This window comes from Typopeltis vanoorti, chromosome 17 (assembly GCF_054136105.1).
Source record: "Typopeltis vanoorti isolate ZY-2024b chromosome 17, IOZ_Tvanoo_1.0, whole genome shotgun sequence".
NCBI lineage: Eukaryota > Metazoa > Arthropoda > Arachnida > Uropygi > Thelyphonidae > Typopeltis > Typopeltis vanoorti.
This window is the reverse complement of record NC_143565.1, coordinates 29,175,339-29,190,632: the sequence shown is the minus strand read 5'-3', so window position 1 is coordinate 29,190,632 and position 15,294 is coordinate 29,175,339. Positions and strand designations below refer to the sequence as shown.

Sequence of the window (15,294 nt, the reverse complement as noted above, 5' to 3'; positions counted from 1 at the left end):
GTGTCAGGTGCTGAAAAAATTCTTTTATGTCAGTCTTATGGAACCTTTTTTAATAACTTATAAGCTTTTATTATGTCTCCTCTTTTCTACCTCATATTCTAAAATAAAACTTTGTAACACACACACCTTCAGCCTATCCTCATAGAGAACATTCTACAGACCTGTAAACTCTCTCTTGTCTATGTCCCCATAGTTAAAGTTCCCCAATAGCAATTCAGACATTTGCACTCATTATGCTAATTTGCCAATGCATGGCATTCTCATCCTCTTGCAGGATCTCCTTGGTTTGTAATAGAAACCAATATTTTGTCCTATAGGTTACAGCGTTACTACATAGTCCCAAATAAACTATTTGGGACTACCTATTCCCCATCTCACCCCTCACACAACCTAATATCCTTCTTATGATATACTCTTAAATAAATCTAGTGCAAGTCTGCAGGATTCCCTAACTAGATTGAATAACTGCTGTTGATAAATTTGGTATGAAAATCAACAATAAAACCACAGACTGTGAAAATAGCAAACATTGAAAACATCAACTACATCCCAAAGAGCACTATACAGTGAGTAAAACATTTCAGAAACTATATTTAGGCACAATTTTTATTGAATGTGGCAAACTGAATATTATCAAATAGATAACAGAAGCTCAGGAAATGCTAATGACCTTGATAGAGAAAGCAGAAAAAAAAGGTGTAAGGATTAATCGAACTGAAACCAAACTTGATGACATATTCAGATATTACCAAACTAAAATTAATAGATAATCATATTGAAATTGCGAAAGACAATATTTACCTTAGTCAGTTAGTTAGTATTAAGGAAAAACAAGATAAATAAGTAGAGGAATTATACAAGAAAATAAAACATTTTGGTTGTATAAAGATTACTTGGTAAGAAATTTACCTGTATGCCTAAAAATAAAGTTCTTTAATATATACATTATGCCAGTGTTTACCTATGGAAGTGAGACATGGGGAACAACTAAAAAACAGGAAGACAGGTTGCATGTGGCCCAAAGAGACTTGGAGAGAAGCATCCTCCACATAGCAAAATGTGATAGAATAAGAAGTACTAGAATTAGAGAAATGACTGGAATAGAAGATATTGTGAAGTGTTGTAAAACACATAAGTGGAGTTGGGCTTGTTATATTAGTAGACTGCTAGACAAAAGGTGGAGAAAATTAAACACTGAGTAGATACCAAAGAAGGAAAGGGTATCAAAGAACAAGATGGAGGGATGGTCTACAAAGATTTGACATGAAATGGTGGACATTGGTTAAAAACAGACTGAACTAGAAAGTTAAGGTGAGGTCTATGTCCAGCAGTGGATGGAAAGAGGAAAAAGATAACAGAATTACAAAGCTGGTATGGTAAACTGAATAAATTTATGTGGAATAAGAGAGAAATTAGTCAAAAGACTGAACTAGCTGTATACAAGATTGTGTTGAAACCAATTTTTTACTTATGGATCTGAGAGCTGGGTGAGAAATGAAATATTTGATCAAAGACTAAAGACCACAGATATGATAGTTCTGAGAATGACTAGGAGTGTAAACAGATGTTAGCAGTGGCAGAATCATCTCAATAATGAGGATATGGAATTTGACATTGTCAGCATTCATGAATGTGTGAGCAGCTAATCTCAGCTGCTACTTAAACATAATGGCAGGAAAAAAGACCCAGTGGAAGACCATTATCCAGGGGAACTTGTGCAGTAAGAACCTATAAAACATGGTAATGTTGGAATTGTGAGAGATAACAGATTAATTTGGAGAGAAATTGTCAATAGGAAGTTAGTAATGATGTAAACGTTTTATGTAATATTATCATAACATCCTCTTCCCTCCGAAGGTACATATCAGGAATTCAATGAAGATGACATTCTGGTTTAACAGATTTTATTCCTAGAGCAATGGTGAACTCAGGAATTGAAAGTGAATGAAATAGATATATATTTGAAATATTAAGGATATTACATTTTATAATGTGTATAAAATGAATCTGCTAATGGACTGGCATAGCGTTGGCCCAGTTGTTTAATAGAAACAGCAAAAAATATAAGAGCTAAGCTATGTTTAAAATTAGTTAAACAAAAGCCATTGGAAGACTGATAACAATATAGATACTTGATATCAGAAAGATAAAATGTTCTGGAGACTAATTGAAAAAGCATAGAAACGAAAGAAAGAGTACTCTAAAAGGAATCAGAGATGATGTTCAAGGTGACATGAAACTGGATCTTTTTCCTATCTTGTTTGAATCATCTGGTTACATTTTATAATAAGGTTATAAACGTACCTGATTCAAGGGAATTCATATTATTTTCATTATTATTATTATATTACATCTTCAAGAGGTCTAAGGACTCGTCATGGGATATACTGTGACATTTCTCATACTTAACGAATGAGGATCAGTTTGCAACTTAGGAATTAATCAACCATATTGCACTCTTTATTGACTTAAATCAGTAAGTAATATAATAGTAAAATCTCATCACATTGTACTATTAAATTGGTTGCATTTTTGAAAATTATGGAGACAACTACCTTGTTTGAATAAAAACTTAGTTTAATATAACTAAAATCTACATTCGACGTTTCGACCTTTATGTCAAGGTCATCTTCTGGAGCATACAACTATACACAGAAAACAAGCTACACTACAATCAAACTGGTTTGTTAAAGATACTGACCAACCACTACAACAATTGTTGGCCTGACCTCTGGTGGGAAAAAAAAAATATATATATATATATATATATTTTTTTTTTTTTTTTTTTCGACGCTAGAGTCCTATTATTAGTGTTATCTGTTGGTTGTAGAAATACATTGGGCGCAACAACAAGTATCTATATATGTATATTAACATCATGATTATACCTGTGCATTCCAGTTGGTATGGAATGGTTTCTAATACTAGTTGAAGATTGGCTAGAGACTTATGCTGGATCTTATATATTAAGTAGGTTAAATGTGTGCCATCCAGATCCTTGGAATTTTCATGCCATCTTTGTTGTTGATATTTGGATGGTTTATCAGGATTTCGCAGGCTTCCTTAAATTTCCTTTCATACCAGGTTTTTGTGTGGTGTAAAGAGCGGGTGCTTTTCCAGTTGATTTGGCGTAAGATGTTGAGTACGTGGTCTGAGAGGCCTACTTCACCAAAATGGTTATATTTAATGTGTCCTTTCTTGCATATAGGGATTGTCCGTCCTGTTTCACCAATGTACGGTAAGTTACAGGTGCAGCGGATGCAATAGACTCCAGGATGTGCTAATTGGAGGAGAGGATCCTTAGAGGAGTTGAATATGGTTTTAAGTTTAGTGGGTGGGTTAAAGACAGCATTGAGGTTATAATGTTGTAGGATTCTGTTGATTTTTTCTGATAACCCTTTAAGGTATGGGATGGCTAATGTCCTAAACACTAAGAAAACCATACAGAACAATCTTACAAAAACAGAACTAGCATTAATTAAGTCATTAAAAGCCAAACAAAACATAATAACGAAATCGGATAAAGGCAATGCCACTGTCGTCCTTGGCAGGTCAACATACGTACTTCAAATGAATCAACTAGTAGCCGATAACAACACATATAAGCTGGTAAATTATAACCCAACAAAAAGGATAAAGGATAAAATAGAGAAAGCTCCAACTGCTAATTCTGCTCTAGTAAGCTTATTGGGAAGGCAGAGACATACTTTTATTCCTGGCCTGTCTTAAAAGAAACTAGAGATTACTATAAGTTTAAAGAGGTCCTAATATACCAGTTTTCTAAAGTACGGAATGTGGGACCTAATCTATGGAAGCTCCAGAAGATGGTACAGAAAGACAAGGAAAGTGTGTCAGACTACCATAAGCGATTCTTGGCTCTTGCCAATACTTAAGCGTATCTGACGAAGACCGCCACCATCTTAATTGGGCAGTCTTCCAACATTTTAGAGGGGGATTGAAACAAGAACTGAAGGAAACAGCATTTGGGAGAGACATAACTAATTTAGAGGAGTGCTTGAAAGCAGTCAGACAAAGAGAGCAACTGCTTGGAGACATTGTCCCGCAGCCTCAATTGGGTCTGTCAATGTCATTAGAGAAGAGAGAGAGAGAAACAGCATAAGGGATCAGGACACTAAAGTAGATAATACAGAAAAGAGAGAGAGAAGAGGGCACAGAAAGGTTGTGAAGTTAATAGACCTGAGACAGTCGACCAGGTTGCAAACAGCAGCCCAAGTCTTAGTGAAGTACGTTCATTGATCCAACAAGAAGTAGAGAGATTACAACAGCCCATCATAGAGTGTCTTGATGCTGTATTGGGTCAACTGACAACAGCTTCAAGGGCAAACCACGAGACCTCCTCATTTCCAGAGGAAAGAATTAATAACATGATCCACCAGGAAGTTGAAAAGATGCAGGCCCCACTTCTCGGTAAAATGGACTCGATGATGAGTAAGTTAACAGAGTTGTCAGCTAAATGCTACGGGAATTCTCCTATGTCCTCGGACAGAGATAATTCTAGAGGTTACTCTCAGGAGCCCCCAAGATGCTATAGCTGCAATATGTTGGGACATCTAGCCCGTAGTTGTTTCAGCAACTACGGGCTAGATGTCCTTTCAAAGAACGAATAGTTCTTTGAAAGGAAATTCAAAGAACTATCATTTTGAGGCAAAGTCACATGTATGTAACAGACAGGAGGGAAGGAAAGGGAGACGAAATCAGAAAGAAAACACGGAATTAACAGTTGAAGGAAGGATATGTGGGAGAAACTTTAGGGCACTAGTAGACACAGGCTTTTAGGCTTCTATTATCCCTGATAACTACTTCTGGGAGATTGAGCCATATATGAAGGGAAGGGTAAAACACCTAAGAAGGCCCATCAAACTTCTAGGAGTATCCTCCACTGTCACCCAAGCTACTAAATCTGTGAGGCTGAGAGTGAACTTGCCAAATTTTGAAATATCCGCTTGGCACAATTTTATAGTCCTGCCAAGGGACTCTCTTCCTCACCTAAAAGTGATCCTAGGAAGTGATTTCCTATTTAAGTTTGGATTTTCTTGTGATTTCACTAGAAGGGAAGTTTGTTTTCAGAGAAGAAGAAAAGGGAACACTAGGGCCGAAAGGGGATCGCAGGCTAAAGGGGAGGGAGATACAGGGTTAAACACACTCAAAAGTCCAAAGCTGAGTAAGGTCTCCCCGTCAAGGACCGTAAAGGAACCTGAGATAATCAAACCAGAGGAAGAAAAGACTCAAACTGAAGAAGAGGTTGCTATCCGTGAAAAGAGTGAGGACGGGAAGAACACTCTAGAAATTAACTGTGTAGGTGTAAGGCAGACCATGATTAAACCTTTTGGGAATTCAGGCCCAGAAAGAATGTTAGGTTTATCCCCAGAGAATTGAGGAAGAAGCGCAGAAATCTTTTTTATTAAGGAATTAAGAAACCTTTTTTATAAAAAAAGGGGGGGGGGGGCTTTGTTAGATCCTAAATGAAGGAATCTTGGATAGAAATCATTCATTTAGGGTCTAACATATAAAAATGGCAAACATAGAGAAATACCTGCACATCAGTTGTAATTAAAAGTGAAACTTCCTCACTTTATGTAAAAATTTATATTTTTTATTTAAGCACCTTATATTTAAGCTATTGTGATTAATTTAAGATTTCATTTTGTATGTCTTTAAAAAGAGGGACAATGTGAATTAAATTATTAAATTTAAGCCCTACTTAAGCTATGTAAAATCTATTGTGAGTCATCATAAAGCTGTTAAGTATTAATTCCTGGAAGGCCTAAAGCTACATGCATAGCTGGCGGGTATAGCTTATTCGGAAAATCACGTAACCATATATTCCATGAATTCGAGTATATCAGCATCGTAGAAACGAAGGATAAGCCAAAAGGTGAAATTAGTAAGGTTCATGTGCAAAAAAGGGGCTAAAAAAGAGGGCGCTCTATAGGAGTATAAAAGGGGGTTGAGCCGGGAACACGGGGCCTTTTCTTGATCACTTGTTGTCGTTTTCCTGTTGCGTGGTTTGGAAGTTGACGGGCAGTTTCACATAAGGGAGGGTGAAGTCTGTGATGTCAGGCAGCAAGCGTTCATAAAGAAATGAAGCTGGATCTATGTAAAGCTGAAGGAAGAAAATTCCAGTCTTAGCAGAATAAAGCCGTCGCTGGAAAACCCCATCGAGTTGTTCCTGAAACGCAAAGATTTGAGTCTATTTCTGGCAGAAAGAATGAAGATAGCCCCTATGTTGGCATATAAACAGCCACAATATATGAGAAATATCCAGACAAACACATAGTGCAGAACGACGCAGAGAAAAAAGGTGCTATTCTTCTAAATTTTGTGAGTGTTCATTAGAAGAAAGAAGATTGTTTACAATTATAAAATTAAGAACTTTATAATAAGGAACTCTGTGGACAGTCACTATTTAGAAAGTTAACCTCGTTTGTGAGTAAGAAGAATTGTTTAGGCGAGATTTTTTGTACCTTGTATGTAATAGAATTAACTTGATGCGATATGAAAGGTAGAATTTAGAGTCTCAGTAACATTAGAATGATTGATACTTTGTTCTTACGAGTAATACTTCTGGAAGGAATTTAGCTTAACTTATTATCATTTGATTTGTATTCCAATGCGTAATTACAGTGTTTAGCATGCCTTATAAGTTTTAATTAGTTCAAATGTGTTAATCTCTTAGTTTGAGTTTATTTAGTATTGAACATAATTAAGTATATGAATTTTGTCTTGTATTTTAGATATTCCAATAAACATGTCATATTTTCTTGAACCTGAGTCATGCCTGATTACAATTCCAAATTACCACTTATAAAAATAGAACCTGATTTTGGCGGGAAGGATTTAGTGAGTGAATATAAATATAGATTTAGGTCACGACTGCAATAATCTAGATCTATAGGGCAGTTAAGTAAGATATTGAGTAAGAAAGTTAAGAATCTAGTATTGTCTTCCTGAGTAAGGATCTTTTCTACTATAGGATACTGGCTGGCGCAGGAAAATATAAATTTGCCAGTATCCGAAGAGGAAACAATCCTAGATATAAAAATAAAAGTAAAATTAAGTATAAAGTATCAATAAATATAGAACATCGATATAAAAAGGAAGAAAAACAACTTTTTAACACTGCTTCCTCTTAAAAAAGTGCTGAAATATTTCTTCTGTATTTGTTATATCCCCTCTTTTTTTGCCTATCTACTAACTTTTCCAACCCACAAACCCTCAGTCTCTCTTCAGAGGAAGCATTACTGACTGCTCACTATCTTAGTCACACACTTCTGGATCATCTCCTTTCTCCCCCCCCCCCCAAAAGAAACCCAAGTGACCAGACCTGAGCACAAAAGTGATCATCAAGGCTTGATAAAGAGGAATTTTAACTCGCTTATCTCTTCCTTGTTTAGTGTGTTTTCAGTAATCAATATAATCAATAATCCTGTGAACTACCTTCCTAGATAAGGAATATACCATCTAAACTTCAACTGTGTGTGTGGATGTGTGAATGAATGAATGAAAAAGCCTGTAACTTTCCCACTGAAGGCTTCTCCCATTGCAGGAGGGTTGGGCCTACTTCTCCCATGATGACCCACTCTTGGAGTGGGTCATCATGGGAGAAGTAGGCCCAACCTTGGGAGAGCATATACATATTGGGAGATATCTTGGGAGAGCATATACATATTTGTATATAGATCATCGGTTCCCAACTGGTGGTACACGTACCACCTGGGCCGTTCAGGAGTAGTACACGAAAAATAATCAGTAATGGCAGAAAATCAAGTAAAGTAAACTATTTTACATTAAGATAGGCACCGAATAAAAGTATTTAAAAACAGCTATTTTAAAAACAAGGGATACAATTTTTAGAAATGGGTTTAAAAAGGGTACATAAGTGGTAAAAGGTTGGGAACCACCTGGTCTAGATGAATGTATGAAGTTCAAAGACAATCACAAACATACATGTCCTAGGTGGTATTTGAACTCGCAGCCTGTTGGCTGGAGAGTGGTTGCACTAACCACTTGGCCAACCAGTCTGGCATGCACATGCTCTTACACACACACACACACACACACACACACACACACACACTAGAACCCCCATATCCTTAGCTTCTTCAATTTTCTGGAGTAACAGTTCTCAATGTGATACACAGCTTATAATCTTTTCATCACAAAATGCATAATTTTTCACATGAAACTGGTGCTTATTATTATTTGCTTATTACTGCCAGCCTATTTAAATCATCCTGCAAGCTCTCTACATCACCTTGATTAACTTAGTAAAAAGTAACTAACACTGGGTTTATGGGTTGTAATGATTTAATAAACGTACTAGTTTTGCCACTTAAGCACTTAAGGTAGTGGCTTCATCTGGGTTTGGATGAACATACAGGTATACAGCAAGCATTAAATATCACTCCTACATCACTCAACTCTTACACATTCAGTGTTTTTCAGTGATGTAATGATTCTTATTTAATGCTTACTGTATATTTGTATGTTCATCAAAACCCAGATGAAGCCACTAGCTTAAATGGTGAAACTAGTAGATTTATTAAATCATTACAACCCATAAACCCAATGTTAGTTATTTTTTATTACATTAGTATTTTGGTTGAAAAAAAACAAAACAGCATACTTACCTTGATTAATACATTTGCTGCCAACTACGAGTATACTCGTATGACTTACCGCCGGCAACGAGATTACCGTACTGACCTTGAAGAAGTGAAAATGCTTGGCTTGTAGAGCTAGCAGCAAAACTGTGTATACTCATAGATGGTATGTGCTCTGCACAAGTCAACTATGAGTATACTCGTATGACGCTTACCGCCAGCAACGAGATTACCGTACTGACATTGAAGAAGTGAAATTGCTCGGCGTATGGGAACAGACTTTGCCGAAGTAGCATGGCAGCGAACCTGTTAACTATTAGTCTACCCAACTTTGCATCATCAGCAAACAACTGAATATTTCATTTCTAATTTCCTATATCATTTATGCACAAATTAAACAGTAGTGGGCCAAGCACGTAACTTTTCAGCACACTGCTAGTCATCTGCTTTTTCCTGGATTCTGCTTCTTCGTGTACTACTTTTTGGTATCTGTCCACAGCTACCCTCATATTCATATTACCGATTTCATGTCTATTCCCCTTTGTTGCAGTTTGCATAACATAGTTCCATGTGGTGTCCTGTCAGATTCCTTTGCAAAATCCAGCATTTTCATTGTGTAGCTATTGTCTTTATCCAACTGAGCTGTCACTCTATTTTAAAAAGTAAATTACTAAGGCATAACTGCCCCTTCACAAAGCCATGATTCCCCTCATACAGTGTTATATTCTTACCTACCCATTTCTGAATTCTCTTTTTGGACAACTTTTCCAGTATTGTTACCACTACTCTTGAGATGGTAATTAGTCTATAATTTGTTAAAACAGACTGAGGTCTTCCTTAATGAAAGGAAAGTGTAAGCTGATATTCTCTGTCACAAAATGAAAGAACTCTTGGAGATTTCCTTGGGCCAGCTCAGCTAATTTCTTCTCATTATCTGATTTTGCCTTCCTACAATGCTGATTACTTTTCTTGCCTTCCCCTTGTACTATTCATAAACTTGCTGGTCATCTTTCTCCTTATGTATATCCTCCATAACATTTTCTTTGTTTACAGCTCATGCTTAAGGATACTACATATTCGTCTAACTTCAACCTAATTTACTGTTCTGACCTTGGGTATGCAGTGTCATATTTCTTCCTCCAGATATCCCTTAACTATTCCCCATGTACTGTAAACATCCTTCCGTTGCAGATCTTTATGCAACAGAAGGATGCATAAAGATCTGCAACGGAAGGATGCAGATCTTTATGCATCCTTCCGTTGCATAAAGATCTGCATCCTTCTACTTATAGGATAAGTAGATTCAACACCCTTGTTACCTGACTCCCCTCTATCACATGCTGGTTTAAGTAATTATCTCTCATAAATGTTGAAATTCCATTTCCTTCCTGCCATGTAATTTTTTCTCATTCCAGTCTATGTTTCTGAAGTTGAAGTCTCCCATAATAATTACTCGACTTGCTCTCATTGTGCTGATCTGCTGATGCATGTCTTCCCACATCATCCCTGGCACCCCTGACCCATGGCAGCAATCAATTTATATTTTGCCCTGTTGGCCTCAATCTCACACCAGATTGCTTTAAAAGAACTGCCATCTTCCTGACTAACTTCTCTTGCTTGCTGCCATTAACAGTATCCCACCCATTGCCCTGCCTGCTATATCTTCCCTGAAAATACTAAACCAATCACATGCTATCTGTTGTTAGTCAAGTGTCTCTAATACCTATAACTCTTGTGAGGTTACATTAACCAGTGCCAAAAACTTCTCCCTCTTATTTCTGATACTAGTAGCATTAGTATATAGAACTGTAGCATCCTCCTTAAGTCCCCAACCATCCTAAATTGACTACTCCATGAAGAGGTGTCCAAAGCATGGTCTGCCAGTCGAGACTTTGCAAGTCTGGACTGGTAGAAACTGGAATATAGCGCAAACGAATGCTCTAAATAGAAGTCATTACAGATGCTAGATTATTTTTAGTCAGCAGTGGCTGTGAAGCATTCTCCTAACCTTTGCCACAAATTTGGGAGACTGTTATCCTAAGATCAGCTCCTACACAACTATATAATACATCTTTTTCACAACATTAGTGGTCACTAAATTAGGACCTTAGATCTTTTTTTCTGTTACAATTTGAATTGTTTTACTTACTCGTTGTTACATGTATACTGTAACGTGTTTTATTTCTGAAGATGCTGGTTTGAAATCCAGCAATATATAAGATAGACATATTTTTATAATTTAGTTTGTTTAGTGTTTATACTGTTAAAAAATAAGTTATGAAATCCTTCTGCACAGCCTACATATTGATTTATTAGCTAGCTATCATAGCATGGCAGCAGACTTACTAAGTTCACCCTATCACTCCTCTTTTTCTCATTTCTCAGCAATCAGTTCATTTGACTTTCCTTTTCTGCATTCTGACAGCATCACTAATATGATTAATTTCTCACCAGGGAAACAAGATTTTGCTGTGCTTTCATGAAACACTACAATAAATTAACTCAGTATTATTAGCAAAAATTTGAAAAAAATTACTTCTCTCATTACAAAATGACAACCTTCATCCAATATTCTTTCATATGCCATACTAGTGAAGATGGCAAATGACATATGGAAATAGACAATAGAATAAGCAAAGTTGGTATAGTTGGGAGGCAGATGAATAAATTTATATGGAGGAAGAGAGAAATGTCCAAATTTTGTTTGCCTATGTTTGGAAAACAATTACACAAGAATATAATTTTTTGTCAAGTATAAATTACTTTGTAATGAAGTGAAAAACTTTCTACTGTGATAATGTGATACTATAATTAATAGGAGCAAGAAAAAGGATTGATATTAAGTGCTTTTAATAGAATGAAAATGATTTTCAAAATGATCAAATTTTGGTTGTGTAAATTTTATTCTAATCCAGATTATTTTTCTTATTAGAGAAAAGTTCCCAGCTAATTTACTTGAAACTGTGTTTGCAATAGAAATTTTAATCTCCTCCCTCCTTTAGCCAGTATACCTGGTAGAGAAGCAGTGTACTCGCACAACCACAACCAGGTTGCCTTTCTGGAGGTGGGTAAATTACTGCCATCGAACCTGGTCTTGGACGTGGAATGCAATGTTTCTTTTTGGGGTAAGTATGGAACTTTATGATTTTTATTATGATGATTAAGAGCATGACTTATTTAAAATTCCTGATCAGTAAATATTAAAACAGGATTTCTTGTGTTTTAGGTTGTACAATTTAAAAGTGGAAACAATTTTTCTGGGTTCTTTGTGATTGCAGCTATACAAAATTTAAGCTTGGCTAAGCATTGTTCAGTGATAAGAAGTCAGTTCTTAAATGAATATAAACAACCAAAATTCACATATTTGCATATTTTAGTATAGTATAATAAGTAAGAAAATTAACTTTTAACTAAGTTAAAAGTGCACACAAATGTGAAAGTGTTGTTAAGTACTTTGATTTATGTCTTCTTGTACTCATTCATATGTCTCTCTTTGAAGAAACCAACAGTAGCTCCCCTCCCTCCCCATTATAATAGAATTTCCTATTCTCTTGTATTGTGTCCTTTATTGTGATGTGGTAAACAAATTGTTCTGCTTGTCATTCACTATGATATGTTCAGGAAGGAAGTCTAGGTCCGAATGAAATAAGTAAATCTTCGGTGACATCTTGGCTCCTCTAAAGTAGACATTGAACAACTAGTTTTTTATATTGCTAATTCTCTCCATTGCAAAATCATAAGAATCAATGGAATGGTTTTTTATAATGGATAATTAGCTGCAGAAAGTTTCCTTTATAATAACATAATGCCTAAGGAAACTTTGGTTGGGACTAACTATTATAAATAGTATTTGCTGCAGTAAGAGTACTGTAATTTTCAGCTTTATTGGCACCAAATTATTCAGAGATATTTTTATAATATCTGAATAATTTCTAGGCTTCTAGTTCTATTTTAGTCAGACCCTTTTCAAATAATTCTTCACATAAATTAATTCTTAGTTAGAGGGTGTGAGATGTTATGAGTCGAGATTTTTTTTTTAATCCAAAAGATAACTTGTTTTTGAAAGTATTTAGCCATAATTAATTTATTTTTTCTGTATTATTAATTTTGTGAGTGGTGGATTTTTGCTTGTTTCTATGGTTTTAAAAACTTTTATTTTTTTTATGCTGTATGGTACATCATGGCATTGATGCATAAAATAGTTATGGGCAATTTCAATACATGTGATTTTTAATTATATGAAGAGCCAAAGGCTTCAATTCGGCGACATAAACTTATTTAAGTTAAGGGATATTACATCCCATATTGTTTCATAGCCGAATAAGGAACTCAAAGAGTTTCATGCCGAATATAGTAAATATATAAAGTTCGGCGAGTCCAAGCATAAGCAAATACCTGGATAGTGTTACAACTGACCCCGTAGGGAGTGCAACACCACTGAGGCAACTCATGATAAGGGTGGAGCAAGCTCCGATCACTATTCTTGATATTTCCCCATAATGTGAAACCCAGCTCCTAGGAGCTGTATTACTGTTCTACATTATGAGTGAGAGAAGGTCACTACCCAGACCGGTTTCAACCTTTATTGAGGTCTCATCATTGAGTAGGTAGACCTAGAAATACCAAGTTTGTAGAAAACAGAACTTACATATACCCTACTATGAGAATTGCCAAGAAGGTGTCCTTATAAATTATTAATTATATGAAGAGCCAAAGGCTTCAATTCGGCAACATAAACTTATTTAAGTTAAGGGATTTTAGAGATATTCTCATAGTAGGGTATATGTAAGTTCTGTTTGCTACAAACTTGGTATTTCTAGGTCTACCTACTCACTGATGAGACCTCAATAAAGGTTGAAACCGGTCTGGGTAGTGACCTTCTCTCACTCATAATGTAGAACAGTAATACAGCTCCTAGGAGCTAGGTTTCACGTTATGGGGAAATATCAAGAATAGTGATCGGAGCTTGCTCCACCCTTACCATGAGTTGCCTCAGTGTTGCACTCCCTAAAGGGTCAGTTGTAACACTATCCAGGTATTTGCTTACGCTTGGACTCGCCAAACTTTATATATTTACTATATTCGGCTATGAAACAATATGGGATGTAATATCCCTTAATTTAAATAAGTTTATGTCGCCGAATTGAAGCCTTTGGCTCTTCATATAATTAATAATTTATTAGGACACCTTCTTGGTAATTCTCATAGCAGAGTATATGTAAGTTCTGTTTGCTACAAACTTGGTATTTCTAGGTCTACCTACTCAATGATGAGACCTCAATAAAGGTTGAAACTGGTCTGGATTTCTCTCACTCATAATGTAGAACAGTAATACAGCTCCTAGGAGCTGGGTTTCACATTATGGGGAAATATCAAGAATAGTGATCGGAGCTTGCTCCACCCTTACCATGAGTTACCTCAGTGTTGCACTCCCTAAAGTGTCAGTTGTAATCCAGGTATTTGCTTACGCTTGGACTCGCCGAACTCTATATATTTATTATATTTGGCATGAAACTCTTTGAGTTTATTATTCGGCTATGAAACAATATGGGATGTAATATCCCTTAACTTAAATAATATGTGATTTTGTTAGCTGAAGCATGTGCAAAATGTATTCATCTCATACAATGAAAGATTTATGAAAAGAAAATGAAAGTGATGAGCACTTGTGTTGGAAGTGTTTTAATAGAGAATGCCAGAAGTTTAGGTAGAGTAAGAAGAATGATAGCAGTGAGTCGAATGTCTGAATGTGAGAAAATATGATTGCAAATAACGAGGTTGGTGATAAGCATGCATGCTGTAAGAGTGACAGCAAGAATGAAAAGTAAATTTAAGAAAATAACTAGAAGATAATGAGGAAGATACAATGTTTACTTGGATTTTTTCCACAGAACAAAACATGAGATTGAATATTTGGAGAAATGCCTAGCATATGGTATGACGCAGAAGCAAAAGAAGGAATAGATGCAAGGGGTTAGAAAGTATGGAAGTGGGGAGAATAGGAGCAAAATTTATATGGTGATTCTTGAGAAGTGTGTGATAAAATTGTGTTTTCCTGGAGCCAAGCCTTTGTTAGTGGTGCTAAGACATCACTAAGAAAGTGATGCCTTACAGCAGGCACGTCAAATTTGTTTACCTCCAAGGGCCAAATTAAGAAATATAGATCAAGCCATGGGCCTCAACAGAAAAAAAAAAAATCTTGAAATAAAGAGGAAACATATTTTTTAATATTAACATTAGAGTATATAGGTACAAAATACAGCTATGTTATAAAAATACATATAAAATATAAAGTTTACATATTTAAATAAAATTATGCATATTATTTTTTTTTGAAGAAACTTGACAATGTTTTTCATTAAAGAAATCTTCAAAATTTGGTTGAATTTGTTGAGCTGTAATTTTCAATTTTGATTGCACATGCTGGTCTGTTAATCTTGATCTTTCTGCAGTTTTATTATTCTTTAAAGTTAAAAATAGTTGTTCGCATAAATATGTGCTACCCAACATAGATAAAATATTTATCTATGTTGCACATAACACATTGAGGTATCGATCGACTGATAAATAGCTATAGAACTTTGGAATTCCAACATCCATATATTTTTCTTTCAATATGGAATCACATTGAATTTTGATTAATTCCAGCTGTAAATTGTCATCAACAGTT

General features: G+C 35.6%; 1 protein-coding gene across 1 annotated transcript in view; it reads left to right on the top strand.

Moving 5' to 3' along the window:
* LOC150097249 (uncharacterized) overlaps positions 1-15,294 on the top strand; it is a 550,351-nt gene that overhangs the window by 286,709 nt on the left and 248,348 nt on the right. Inside the window, exon 17 of the mRNA XM_090407628.1 lies at positions 11,627-11,749. Within this exon, the coding sequence (XP_090263754.1) occupies positions 11,627-11,749 (123 nt within the window). The remainder of the gene's footprint in view (positions 1-11,626; positions 11,750-15,294) is intronic.